At 38.9% G+C, this 15,326-nt stretch overlaps 1 protein-coding gene across 1 annotated transcript; it reads left to right on the top strand.

Annotated features, from left to right (window-relative positions):
• Positions 1 to 833: 833 nt before the first annotated feature.
• On the top strand, positions 834 to 3,777 carry LOC140224379 (uncharacterized). The gene has a single exon (XM_072299057.1). The coding sequence runs from the start codon at positions 919 to 921 to the stop codon at positions 3,775 to 3,777; it is 2,859 nt and encodes a 952-aa protein (XP_072155158.1). The 5' UTR covers positions 834 to 918.
• The last annotated feature ends 11,549 nt before the right edge of the window (positions 3,778 to 15,326 follow it).

Below are 15,326 nucleotides of genomic sequence, written 5' to 3' on the forward strand. Positions count from 1 at the left end.
TAGGTACTTTTTTATTTTAAAAAATTATTCGAAAAAAAAAACTCGATAAATTAGAAAACGAGATTGTCAGATTGTTGAAATGGTAAATAATTGGTAAAGTCCCCCACCACAATTGTGTTGTTGTGAGTCTCTATAAAACGGAAAATGTTGCTGCGCTGCAAAACATTTGTGCTTGATTCGTGGACCGTGAACTAAAAAACAAACGTGAAAAAATGGCCGTCCTTTGCAAATTGTGTCCCCAGTTGGGAAAATCTTACCGCGGAGTCACCTTGTGCGAAACACATTTCCGAAAGTTCCGGTCGGAACACGCCGATTACCACCTATGTAAGAGTTATTCGCGTGCGCGGAGGAGTATGAACAATCAAATTTTGAAACGTATGAAAAAAATAGACGCTACCATATCTTACGAGGACACAAAAATCGCCTTAGAACTGTATTCACACCAATATATGGGACAGATCGAAATAAGAAAAAGACTCGCTTTCAGTTTGAAATATTATGACGGTTATATTGACATTGCCCACGAGAATTTTATTAAAACATTAAGAAATAGATACACACCACCGGAGGAGACGGACGATGAGTTTGTTAATATTGCGATAGCGTGTTTACAGAAATATCATTTTTTAAAAGAATAGATTAATTTGTGTATGTAAATAATGTGTGTAAAGAGTAGGTTAACGTAAAAACTTGGGATAAACTTTTTTTTGGGGGGAAAAAAAACTGAAGATGTGCGGAGTGGGGGGTGTGAATGTAAATAAGTGATTACGCGAAGACATTGCGCATGTGTAAAGTTTATGTAAATATTATCGAACACGAAGTAAAAAGTTGAAGCAGGGAAAGAGTAAAGGAGTGTGGGGGGGTCGACCACCAAGTGTGTATATAAAGGAGCGACACTGGATTCTGGAAATTGACATCATGACACCAGGAGAGGAGGCTTTCGATGGAGCGTATAAATCTTATAGTATAGTAAGTCCGGAAACAGCTTCACCATATGATTTTTTTGAGGTTAATAATGTAAGAATTAGAGATATTTTGGATCAACATCGTAGCATGCCGATAAAAATTTCATCCTTTTTTTCAACTGTATTTTATCACGACAGGACCAAAACTGAATTAGAATATACGATAAGTTCAATACCGAAAACCCTTGTAACGCCTAGAGACTATAGTGAATATACAGATTCTTTGTATAGAGACTTGTTTCGTAGGATAGTAGAGTTAGAGATGCGGAACAGTCAGTGGAGGTTATTGAGAATATCCGCATTAGAATTAAGGGTGTATTCGTATGTACCATTGGGAGGAGGAGCAAATTACGTGATACCGGCTTTTATAAAAAAAAAGCGAGGTATAATTTCGTTCGTGACGTCCAAGGATGATTTGTGTTTCAAATGGGCGATGTTAGTTAAATTTAACGACGGCAAGGCAATAAAATCTGTTAAGACTATCATCCCTTTTTTGAAAGAATATCAGTGGGTAAGTTTTCCCGTGACGATAGATTCGCTCGATTTGTTCGAAAGTAAGAACCCCAACACTTCGGTGAATGTATATTCGTACGATAGTCAACTTACGTTGTACCCTCTTAGGATCTCCAAACAAAAAAGAAGTGACCATAATAATTTGTTACTGTACGAAAATCATTATTATTATATAAAAAATTTAAGCAGTCTCGTCTCGACTAGATTGGATAAGGAGAAAAAGAATACGTGTGAAAAGTGTCTTTTGAGTTTTAGAGTGAAGAAAGATTTGACCAATCACGAATATTCTTGTAGTGGAAGGATCGTGCGAGGGAAGAATGTAACGTGTCGAAGTGAGAAATTACCCACTGAGCTTTTAAGACGTAATGCTTTGTTCGTGCCGGAAAATCTTGTGCCTGACATATCTTTTAGCGTGGCGGTTCACTCTGCTCTGAATGGAGCGGTGCCGGAAGAGTTGTCAGAAATGGAGCCACCGGTAACAGTGAACGACATAGATAATTTTAATAGGGAAAGTACGGATGTTTTAATTAACCTGTACACTAGTACAAACCAGAAAATTTATCCTTTAGTAGTGACAAAAAATTCCAAAATATCGAGTAAAAACCGAATGATTAATTTGTACATGTCACAGAGTAAAACTTATTATCATATAACAAGTCTGAGTAGACTGGTTCGGGCACAAGTAACGCGTAATGAACATAGCATTGCAATTTGTCATAGATGTTTAAATCATTTTTATAGTGAGGAAGCGCTGTGTAGACACATGGATTTGTGTGGACCAAATCCGGAAGCTCGTGTTCGAGTACCCTCCCGCGAAAATTGTAAACTAAACTTTAAGAAATTCAAGTATAAAATTAGAGTAAAAATAGTAATTTATGCAGATTTCGAGACGATTTTAAAACCGATAGATAGATCAACTTTGAACGGGAACACTAAATTTTATCAAAGGCACGAGCCGAACAGTTTTTGTATGTTAGTAGTTAACGATTTTGATAGGTCAACTCTCCCGCGCTTGTATCGAGGGCCGGACGCTGTTAAGGTATTTTTTGAATATCTGAGAGAAGAGGCGGACAAGGTCATCGACTATATGACTCGGTACACGCCGTACGATAAGTCCAAAGTTTCCGAATTTGATCCCACCATGTGTCACATTTGCGAACGAGCTATCGTGCCTCCTCAAAAAGCTGTTGTCGATCATTTTCACCAAGGAGACGGAGGACCCATCAGGGGTTACGCTCATGTTTTGTGTAATCTTGAGTACACTGAACCTGACTATCTTAATATTTATTTTCATAATTTAGTTTACGACGGAAAGTTACTTATTCCTTATTTGAACGAAATTCCAGGAAGAATACATGTAATCGCAAAAAGCGACGAGGAATATATGACGTTTACGAAATATTACACTAAAGGAGGGTTTACGGTGAAATTGCGATTCATTGACTCGTTCAAAATATTGCCGAGCTCACTTGAAACCTTAGTTGCCAGACTTGGCGGTCGAAAAGAATTGTTCGTTCAAACAAGGAAAGTAATCCCTGATCATTTAATGCATTTGACAATGCGAAAACAGGTTTTTCCTTATAGTTATATTACCGATTGGGAGAAGTTTAATGAAACACAGTTGCCGGACAGGTCAGAATTTTTCAACGATTTAACGAAAGAACCATGTTCCGTGGAAAATTACAATTTTGTAAAAGAGTGTTGGGAAAAATTTAATTTAAAATCTTTGGGTGCACTGAACGATCATTATTTAACCTTGGATTGTACACTCCTCGCAGACTGCATGGAGCACTACCGGAATTCCGCTCATTTATCGCACGGGCTGGATGTAGCCCATTTTATCAGCACGCCAGGGTTCACGTGGAACGCCGCGCTTTACCACACGCGGAAAGAAATCGAATTATTGACCGATATTAATATGTACTACGCATTTAAGAATAGCATACGAGGGGGATTAGTCGTGTGTAAAAAACGATATGCACGAGCAAATAATAAATATGTTAATCCGAATTTTGATCCAAACATTGATGTGCCGAGTTATCTGTTTATGGTGGATTTTAATAATTTATACGGGAAAGTAATGTGTGATTATTTACCTTTGCATTCGTTCCGATGGATGAACGATTCAGAATTACAATTTGTTCGGCAGAATATTTTGAGTATATCGAACGAGTCCAGTGAGGGATATTTTCTAGTTTGCGATTTGAGTTACGGACGGGAGCTCCACGACCTCCATTCGCGGTTGCTACCTGTGTTAACGGAAAATATTACTCCTGGAAACTCGAATATGCAAAATTGACGGCTAATTTGTACGATAAAGAAAAATACGGTCTTCATTACCGATCGTTAAAAATGGCAGTATCGTTGGGGGTAAAAATAAAAAAAATACATTACGGTATAAAATTCCATCAAGAGCCCTGGTTGGCGTCTTACATTAACAAAAATACTGCGTTGAGACAACAAGCTACGGATAAATGTCAGCAACAAATCTACAAAGACCTGAACAATATGTTGTACGGGCGCACACTTTTAGATAAAAGCAAGCATAAAAATGTGTTGATGATTAGCAAAAAGAGACTTTTTTTGAAACACGTTAGCGATCCTTATTTTGAACGAGCAAGTTTTATCGATCCGCAATTCATGATTGTCCATAAGCGGAAAAAACAGATATATTTTGATTTTCCTATCTATGTAGGAGCCTCAATTTTAGATATTTCTAAGACTTATATTCTAGATTATTTGTACAATCACGTAGCTACTCATTTTGGTGACAATGTGACAACAGTGTACAGTGACACAGATTGCCTAGCGCTGTATTGGAAGGGGCAGGACGCTCCCGATCCTTACGAGATAATCAGGAAAGAAAACTTGAAAGGAGCAGACAGTTGGTACGACTGCTCGGGGTATGCGACAGATCACCCGTGCTATTCTCCGATCAATCATAAAGTGCCGGTAAAATGAGTGACGAGAATTGTAATGACCCCATGGTAGAATTTGTCGGTTTACGTAGTAAAATGTATAGTATCCGTACTTTGTTGGGAGATAAGAAAAAATGTAAGGGAATCAAACGTTATGTGGTTGAAAAAGAAATTACTCACGAGGACTATCTGAGAGCTCTTTTTCTGAATGAACGTCACGTTCATTCGCAGAATGTAATCATGTCAAAAAAACTACGCATATATTCCGCCTCGGTGAGAAAAACTTCCTTAGATTCGTACGATAACAAGGTTCATGTATGGCCGAATAACATCGATACGTTTCCCCTGGGACATTATGCAATTGTCGAGCATAAGGAAAAAATGAAGGCGTTAAGTGAGGAAATTAAGATGCATTATTTGAACGACATCATGACCTTGTTGACGACGACATCGATAGTACGGAAGAATCTCAAATTTAGTTTTAGTATTTTATGCGGGAGCAATGCCCCCTCCCCCCAAATTTAAAATGTAATTAATTTTTTAATATGCGGCATGGTTCTGTTGTTTATCATAAGAGTTGTACAAAAAAAAAAAAAAAAAAAAAAAAAACGACATTCGAGAGTGTATAGTGTATAGTTCTTGATGTCGCTCAGGGTGTGTGACACCCAAGTGATTTTTACGAAGTCGTTTATTTTTTTGAAAATAATGCAGAATTATCTTACGTATCAATGTGTTGAGAATTTGCGATTTGACGACTGTGTGCTAGCGTTGAGAGTAGAACTACCTGTCGATTTATCATACAGTGTGAAATTGAGACTAGTTGATAGACTATATTTTCGAATCGAAAATCATTTGCTCTACTCCAACGTGCGAAGTTGTCCGTGCAGATTTGAATGCGTAAGCCGACTCTGCAAGATTTTGGAAGCTTTAAAACGAGAATGGAGTGAGAATCTTTCTTTGTATACATGTATAGTACATTTGTTCCGTAATTGGTGTTTACATAAATTAGGTCATAGTCATCCGCTGACGGATTTTATGGTAGACGTAGATTATTACTATTATAGTTATGAGAGTATTTAAGAGAGATAAGTTTTACTGGTCTCAAATGGATGTCGATAGTTTGATGATAAAAGCAGTGCATAAATTAAGTTTTGACGAATGTATATTTATGATTGAGAATTTTAAATTATCTTATTACGTGGAGAATTTTATTAAAAGACAACTTGTAAAAACTTTGTCTAACCGAACACGTGTTCATGACTCCAATGAGTTTTGTCTTTCTACGAGTAATGATAATCCTTGTGTAGAAATCGTAGATACACTGTTTAGCACTATACGACAAAAATTGCACAAAAAACGTTATTTTTATCGTGCTTTGATGCGTGCATTTTACAAGGAAGTATATTTAAATTTTTCGTTTTGTTACGCCCAGCAACGTTTCATTAGAAAACAATACTTAAAAGAGACCTATGTTTCCAACCCCAAATCACTGTATTTCGACTGATATTTAATGTTGAAGTCACCCCCCCCCCCCCTGTTTTTTAAGAAATAAAATTTAAAATGTGATACAATGACGGTACCGGAGTTGCAAATTTTAGCCTTGAAAAAACTTTCGTTTGAATCGATTGTTTGGTTACTGGAGCAAAACTTAGATTTCCCATGGTATGTTACGACTGAACTTGTGGACCGTTTAGCGTGTAAGTTTTTACGTCGAATCTCGCCACCGTACGCATATATTCACATTTTTTGCACGAAAAGAAGGTGTGTGAGAGAAGTGTCACGTATTTTAGACTTGATAGAACAAAGATTCAGTAGCAATCCGTACGCTTTTCCGGCATTCATACGTCGCCTGCTCATGAAAACTCGAAATACTTACAATACATTGTGTTTGGCACGCCTAATTTTCATTGCGGAAAGATACCGACTTGTAGCGATAGCAGGTGTTTCCATTCGGAGGGGATAAGTCCATATAATCTGCTCGGTTGCATATAATCAACATATAACACACACGTGTGTGTATCTCTCTCGTATGGACCCTGATAAATTGTGGGAACTTGCGTGTAAACGGTAATCTTTTGACGAATGCGTTCATTTACTGACCGAATTTGAATTCCCACAAGAGATCGGGTGGCGAGTACACAATCGTGTGGTGACATTGTTGTTTGATAGGATCAATCCTTATCACCGAAGAGAGTGGCATCGATGCGATTATGATTGCATCAATAACCTCCAATTAATACTGAACACAGTAAAACGTAGATGGAAATCCTGCCCGCAAAAGTATAATTGTCTGATCGCAAAATTTTATTCTTGGTGTGCAGACAACTTTCTAAAAGAACGTAATCGAGTAATATTTGATTTTGTAGAAACCACGTTTTTACTGTTGGACGACGACGTGACCTTGCCGGATTGCGATATGTTATAGAAAATGGCTCCTGCTCTTAGTAATCTTTGTGTCTACAAATTGTCCCTGGACGAATGCTATTTCGTGTTGAACGAACTTTCTTTACCGGCGTCTCTGGAAGAGGAATTAATGAAATACGTAGTCAATTTTCTCACACAGTATCCTATTGTGCATAGATTGAGTCTTTTTTCGTCGTTGGCTTTCCGAAAAAACTTCTTTTGGGCTTTCGCTAGATTGACCAGACTGGAATATTTGAATTTGTATCATAGTAAAACTGCATTGGATCGTCACTTCCCGGCGCATTAGTTGTTGCGACAATGTCCGAAAGGTTGGAAATGATGTGTTTAAAACAAATAGATTTAAGCACGTGTACATACGTATTGGGAAATTTAGGTTTATCTCCGATGTTGAGAGTTGAAATAATAACTCGCACAGCGCACGCAATGTACGAGGAATTTGTTCATTTTATATCATGTTTTGACCAACTTTTCTCAACGCACGTGTGCGGAGTATTGTGTTGGTCACGACTAACAGTTTCCGTAGCTAATGTATATGATGTGCTACGTAATATGCACGAAAAACAGATGTTTATCACTGCTTTGATTGTAAAATTTAATTCTAACAACGATCCTGATAATTTTATAAGTATAAATTTGTTTCAGACGTACAATAATTTGCAGAGACAACTACATCCGGGTGATTCTTATGATTTGTATCGATCCATTTACCATTTTCGATCGAATGAAAATTAGAAAATAAAATTAATCTAATAAGTTTTAAACTTAATTAAGTAAGTTGTTGCTGCGCACGATTTAGCAGCAAGGGACATTTTATTGTGTGTGTGTGTGTGTGTGTGTTAGGTATAACTTATATTATTGATGATGTTTTCATGTAGTAGTAGTAGTAGTAGTACTAGTAAGAAAATGAGAAAAATAAAAATGAAGAAACAAAATTGGTTTTTTGGTAAAATTATTCATCTTCCCGCGCACTAGTGCGATTTCCCCGAAAAAATATAAATAAATAATTGACTAAACACACGCACGTGCACAAGCGGAAAACAAGTGTATTTCAAATTTTAAAGTAATCTTTTTGTTTTTTTTATTTTTCCATAAATTATTCTATTGCATCCTGCTGCTAAGCAATCAAATTTTCCACCACGAAAATTCTTAACACTCTATTCTCTCACACAGAGTGCTCATACTGTGAATCATCAATAAAATTAGACTGCATTTTGCAATTTGGAACTATAAATTCTGACTCATCTGAAAAAAAAAACACTTATGTGTGTAGGGAAACTATTGACACATACGTTGTCGTAACCGGGTTGGAATTTATAGCTCCCAATTGCAAAAATGTAGTGCAAATGTCGAGCGTGACGGCGTCGACGACTTGAAATACACTTGTTTTTGTGTTTGTACGTTGAAATAATGTGTAAGATACACACAATTCAAACTCGACAAAAGTCGGAAAAACTCAAAACTCAAAAATGATGACGTCAAACGTCGTGTGTTAAGATTTGAATTTACTTGAATAGCAAAAAAAAAAAAAAAAAAAAAACAATTTAATAAAAAAGAATGAATGAATGAACTGGAGAGAAAAAAAAACAAAACAAGTAACGCTAAATGCCGCAGAAATAATAGTAAGTTTTGAAAAGAAATATTGACTAATTGTAGAAAAAAGATATCACCAAGTCTCTCTCACTATACATCATAATCCAATGAAATCAAATCAGAACATTTAGTTATTCTCCAATTGGTTAATTGACTGCGACAAAATGGTGGTCAAGCCACGCCTCCTTCCAATCACAATCTCGCTCGTCGCCGCACATTGATATCAATATGTAAAAACAAAATGGCGATGCGCTGCAAAGAAAATGTAAGGCAGGATCTTACCGAAGGTATTTCCTAGGTAACCACGAAGGTATTTCTATACTTAGGTAGGCCATAGGCCTACCTAGGTATATCTTACCGAAGGTATATTCTATACCTTAGGTAGGCCTTAGGCCTACCTAAGGTATATCTTACCGAAGGTATGTCCTTACCAAGAAGACGCTCCGCGTCTTCTTGGTAGCTTACCGAAGGTACCTTACCGGAGGTAGCGGGGCCTCCCCCCCCCCCATATCTAAAGATAAAATGTTGATCAAAAATGTATATAAAGGGTGTTGACGAACGTAGTTAGAATATGATTATTACGAGAATGCCTGCTCGTGGCCGTTGCACAAGCCGCATAAAACGGGGGAAAGGAATTTTAAACACTGTGGTGGACCATTTTCTTCCGATTGACGTAACGTTGAGAGGTACACGATATTGCGGTCCCAAAGAGGATAAGGCTGCTTTGATCAAAGCCGGTCTACCGCCACTGAATAAATTGGACGACGCGTGTTTACGTCACAGTAAGCGATATATCGAAACTAGTGACGACGCAGCTCGTTCGCAGGCCGACCGAGAATTACAGGACGCAGCTTGGGACAGGGTTAAATCGTCCGACTCGAGTTTACGCGAACGCTTAAATTCGTTAATTACGGCCGGCTTGATGAAAGCTAAAGTAATGACAGGTCAGGGTTTGAACAAACGTAGCAGGCGACGAAAAACGCCTGCCTCGCCGCGTAAATCTAAACCTCGAATATTGTCCATCTCCTCGCTCACTAAGGGGGGTAAATTGAGAGTTGTGCATCGAAGAAAAACGCTCGTCTCCAAACGTAAAAAAGCGACAAAAAGGAAATCTATCGTACATTTAATGACGGGAGGCGCGTTGCGCGGCGCGAAACGACGAAAAAAACGCGTGCTGCGTGGCGGAGCATTTTACCTGAGACAGTTTAAAAAAAAAAGCCCGTATACATGAAATTACCGACGAGTGCGCTTTCTAACGTTCAACTTTTGCGTTACGCTGCACGTTTGGCGATTCCCAATTTCAGAGGAGTCTTTTGTAAGGACTCGTTACCGACGCTCGGAAAACCGCTTAAACGTGAATGCGCTATTGTCAATTTAGACGATTGTAAAACCGGTAGCGGCACTCACTGGGTATGTTACGTGTCGAATTTTCCGCAATGTCATTATTTCGATCCGATCGGAAACTTAAAACCGCCCGTTGAATTAAGCGAATATTTTCGCGGATATCGAATACTATATAACTACGATCGAGTCCAACCCGTAAAAAGTAGTTTGTGCGGACAGTTGTGTTTGCAATTCCTCTCCGAAGCGACCCTCCCCTCCCCGCACCTTGAGTCATGAGTTATAATATTTGCTTGGACGGCCGGAGCTCCACTTTAGTTTCAAAGTTTTACCCGCCTATCGAATTAAATGCCGATAAATCCTACGAGATGGCACTTGTAGAGTGCGAGGTTGCCAATACTATCCCGAATGTCACTAAGGGTCGAAACAAATTTTACTACCGCAAACACGGTGCCAAAGATTTTCTATGGATCGAAATGGCAGAGGGCTCTTACGAGGTGGACAGCATTGCCGCATTTATCGAAGAACACGTTCCCGGTATCGTAATTAAACCGAATTCGAACACCATGAAAGTTGAAATTATCTCCAACGAATACGACATCGATTTCGCGAAAAACGACTGCATAGGTCCGTTGTTGGGTTTTTCACGAAAAACTTTCAAGGCCAAAGATAAAATTTTAAGCGATAAACCGGTGGATATAATGTCCGTTACAGCGATCAGGGTGAGTTGCAATTTGGTTAACAATTCGTACGTGAACGGCTCGAAAAGTCACGTGCTTTTTTCGTTCGCCATTGACGTTGATCCCGGATTCAAGATGAGTCAAACGCCGTCTCAGCTCATATATTTACCTATAAATAAAAGAATCATCGACGAAATAATTTTGACGTTTCACGAAACAAACAATAAATTGGTTAATTTTCGGGGTGAATCTGTCTCGGCGCGTCTGCACATCAGAGAATGTTTAACTTAAAAAAAAACTATATAAGACGTCGCATGCGCGATCGAACCGTGAATTTTGACTCGATCCCGTTAGGATCGTCTAATTTTGGAAGTGGATCTGGCAACGTCGACGTCGTCGGAGGTTCTCTCACTCGTCAAAGTATTTTCACGCTGAAAAAACTGGGATTAAAAATTAAAAATGGCGCTCGCGGCAGCAGACGTACTGGGTCTAGCGCAAAAACCGGTCTTGGACGAAAATCAAATAACAAGTTATGAATATTACGTTTACAGTCCGTTCAGTCCGGCAAGTTTAGGTTACTCGGACGAAATTACTATTGCGATTAATTTTCACGATTTGCTCACCGACACGGCGAATTCTTTTGTTTACGTTGAGGGAAAAATCACTAAAGCCGATGGCGTGACGAAGGGCGAATCCGAACTCGTTTGCAACGGTGTCGCGCATCTATTCGAGGAGGTTCGTTTTAAAATGGCATCGCAAGAAATATCGAAAACACGCAACACGGGTATCGTGTCGACGTTGAAAAATTATCTCTTATTGAACCCTTTAGAATCGCATTTCATGCAAATGTCCGGCTGGGAAAATCCGCACACGTCTCTTACTAAAGACGGAAAATTTACTGCATTTATTCCGTTGAAATCTCTTCTCGGATTGGCCGAGGATCTGAACAGCCCTATCATAAACGCTAAACAAGAGCTGACCTTATTGCGGTCCCGCTCCGACGTTGATTGTTTGAAAGGCGCCGCTGGCAACACCGATAAAATCGTCCTATCCAAGATCGCGTGGCACGTTCCGCATATAACACTGTCCGACTCGATGCGTTTGAAATTAATGAAAATCATAGACGCTGACCAACCGTTACAAATCGCTTTTCGAGATTTCTCGATTTTTGAACATCCTTTGACCGAAAATAAAAAAGATTCGTGGACCATTTTGACAACGACCGCGCTGAAACGACCCAAATTCGTAATTGTTGCATTACAAACGGGACGCAGAAATGACGTCACAAAAGACGCGTCTGTTTTCGATCATTGTTCGATAACCGATATGCGATGTTTCTTGAACGCACAATGTTACCCGTACGCTGCTTTGAACAGTGATTTTACTCATAACCAATATTTACAACAGTATTTAAACTATTGTCGCATGAAAGGCTCGTTCGCAGGCACTAATATTTTCGAACCACTGCTCAGCTACTCAGACTTTAAAAGCAAAGCTCCCATTTTCGTGTTCGATACGACCAAATCTGCCGATAATTTAATCGATTCTACGGTCGATTGTCGCATCGAGTACTCTAGTAGTGAAGCCATTCCGAAAGACACAATTGCTTACGCACTGATTATTCACGATCGACTTTGTGAATACAGACCGCTCAGTAATTCGCTCAAAACTCTAGTTTAGCTTACAAAAAACAACAAAAAAAAACAAAATAAAAAAAAATAAAATTAAAAAAAAATAAAAATGTCCGACAAATCTTGTTGTTTCGTTGATGTTCAAGGCTTCCAATGTGACAATACGTTCATTTTAAAGGAATTAGCATTGCAAAACTTGCACGGAACAGTACAAGAGCATTACTTGTTTAAACCTCCGTTCGAATTCTGCGAACTTTCTCAAAAAGATCAAATTACAAATTCTTGGTTGACTCGTAAAAATCATTGTCTCGATTGGTACTGCGGCGAAATAAAATACAATAGATTCACGCTCGTTCTGGAACGTATCGCACGCACTTACTCTTGCATTTACGTCAAAGGTAAAATGAAACGTGATTGGTTGCTAGATTACGTGCCTCGCCATTGCAAAATTATCAATTTAGAAAATTTAGGGTGTCCCCCTCTCTTGGAGCTTAGTTTCATCCCCACCATTTCTTGTTGCCTCAATCATCCGTCGTGCGCGCTGAGCATCGCTTCTAGGCTACGTACTTGGTATATAAGCAACGACACCACGACCGGCGGATCATTCTAACCTACAAGTTTTCTTTTCCGAGTGCAACCATGAGTTCTGTTCAGCAAAACCCTAACGTCTCCGGTGACATGAAACCTGCCTTCAGCACGGCTTCTCGTTTCGACCAAATTAACTCGGGACATTTGCAACGGGGTGAATTTCAACCTCAACCGTTGCTGATCGCTGCCACGACGTTCTTCCTGAACTATTCTGGTTTAAAGCAAGTGTGCATCGGGTTACGTGCGGACGAAAATTTTGAAATTAAAATTGTGCTGTCACATTTAAAGGTACCCAGTCGACATGTCGAGTTGTCAGTTTCTGATTTCGAATCGTTTTTCCAAAATTTCCCACTTTTCAAGCAAGCATTTGCCACGCCCGACTTTGGATCGAAAACTTTAGAATTTGACAACTTCAATATTATAATAGATCAGTACCAAAACAAACCGACAGTCACAATACAGGACAAAAAAACTGGAGCGAAATTTTCGTTCCAACGCTCCGTTTTCGACTCGTTTTCATGGTTGCGCGAAAACATATCGGCAGCAGTCATGACGAGTCGAGTCTTACGCGATGCACTCTTGACGACCGATTTTCAAAATTTGACTAACATTAATGACGTCAGAATCCAGCAATGCATCGCTGAAATGAAGACTTACGGTTGCATTCTGTAAGGAAAAAATGTACATATAAAAAAAAATTTGGGAGACGATGTGTTTTACTTTTTTTATTTACTTTTTTTTGTTCACACATATTTTATGCATGTACCCTTCTCTTCCCGCACATCGTCTCCCGCCATGACCTGATTAAGGTCAACCACTTTCGTTTGAATCATGAGTTTAGTTGAACTGTCTCTCGCATAACCTTCGTCCTTGATTACTCGAGGAGGGTTATAAGATGCGATCTACGGCGGTTCCTTTGACTCAAATTCGAACAGTATAAATACAATTGTTTCTTCTTTTTCTTCTTCTTCGTCCTCCTTGTTCTCTCTCTCTCTCCCTCTCTCTCTCCCCCTCTCTCCCCTCTCTGTCGCTCTATTTCGAACGATTATGGAGTCGTCAGAAATTTTGCTACACTTAGTCTCTCTCGAGCGGTCTCTGTACAAACGTCTGCGCATTGACGATTTGTCGGAAAACGATATTGTACGTTTCGAAAATACTCTAAAATTGTGTTCCGATTCTTTGGTGCATTCCGATCCTTCGTACGATCGTATAACAAAAAAAATAAATCGCATCCGTGAAAAAATTTCTAATTACGTTAAAAACTATGGGTCCGACATGTAATGGTGCACGTGACGTTTTACGAAAAATTTCACAATTTAAACAACGTAACCGAGGGTTTTTGACCAATAGTGATTTGAATACACTACAAAAATGGTCAACAAAATTGGAAAAATTAATCTCTTGTGGCGAACAACAGGGACATTTTAAATGCTGTCCTTTGTCAGAGTATTTTCCGGGATTAGCAGTCGACGTAACCGACTCGTGCGAGTGCTGCACCGTAGGATTTATCGAGTTGCGCCTGATTGCATGGCAAAAAGACATTCAACCCGGTCGTTCTTCGCTTGTTTGCTGACACCGTTAAAAAAATGAAATAATCTAAGAAAGATTATGATCGCAGTGTCCACTTGTGTTTTTTAAATTTTTTTCTTTTTTTTCTTGTTTTTTTTTTAAATTTCCGTCTTTAAATCATATAACTCCCCGCCATCTGACTGGATCAATAACCACAATAAGGTAATATATTTCACATTACATATAATTTTCTTTTGGTATGGGTATTTTTTTTCTTCTTCTTCTTCAAAAATACATTTTACCCGCCTTATGTTGATGGAAGAACGGGTAGTGGAGAGCTCACACGCACAAGCGTAACTTTCGCACGTAGATCTCCGTAACTAGAAAACACTGATAACTGAAGAGATCAAAATTTTTGGGTATAAAAGTTTGGTGGTCTTTTTGCTCTCGGCTTTCCTACGTTGAAAATCAGTATGCAAGCTCACGATTCAAGATTCCATTTTCGCCCCTTCAAAAAAAAACTTACCGTTCTACCCGTCGTCGAAGAAACAACGACAATTTCCAAACATGGAGAATTATTCCCGGCCAACGGAGTACGGTCAATTATTTGTGGCGTAAGTGGAGGAGGTAAAACAACCATACTCACCAGGTTGCTTGAGGATGCTAACGGTTTAAAATTTCTTAATATTTATTTATTTTCCCCTTCGATCAATCAACCTAAGTACCATCGATTGTTCCAGGTTTTAAGCAGCATCAAAGAGATTAGCGTTAACTTTTTCCCTTGCGTTTCGCGCATACCAATTAAACCGCACTCCGTTGTTATTTTTGACGATTGTCAAACGGAATCTAATTCTCTCAATTTTATCTCCGAACTTTTCGCCCAGGGACGTCATCAACACATAGACGTTATTCTTCTCGTGCAAAGTTACGCCAAAGTTCCGAAACATTTAATCAGAGACAATGTAAATTTCTTAATCGTTCTGAAGCAAGACATTCAAAACTTACATCATATCTACAAAGATCACATTGCTGGTGACGTCACTTTCGCTCGCTTCTTAAGTTTAGCCAGAGAAATTTGGACTAAACCGTTCGGTTTCATGGTAATTGCTAAATTTTTTCCTATAAATAAAGGTTTTCTCAGGGAGGGATTTCATAATTTTGTCACAA

Source organism: Bemisia tabaci, chromosome 4 (genome assembly GCF_918797505.1).
Source record: "Bemisia tabaci chromosome 4, PGI_BMITA_v3".
Lineage (NCBI taxonomy): Eukaryota > Metazoa > Arthropoda > Insecta > Hemiptera > Aleyrodidae > Bemisia > Bemisia tabaci.

Coding starts and splice junctions, on each gene's coding strand:
- LOC140224379 (XM_072299057.1), top strand. CDS start 919: ATGACACCAGGAGAGGAGGCTTTCGATGGAGCGTATAAATCTTATAGT.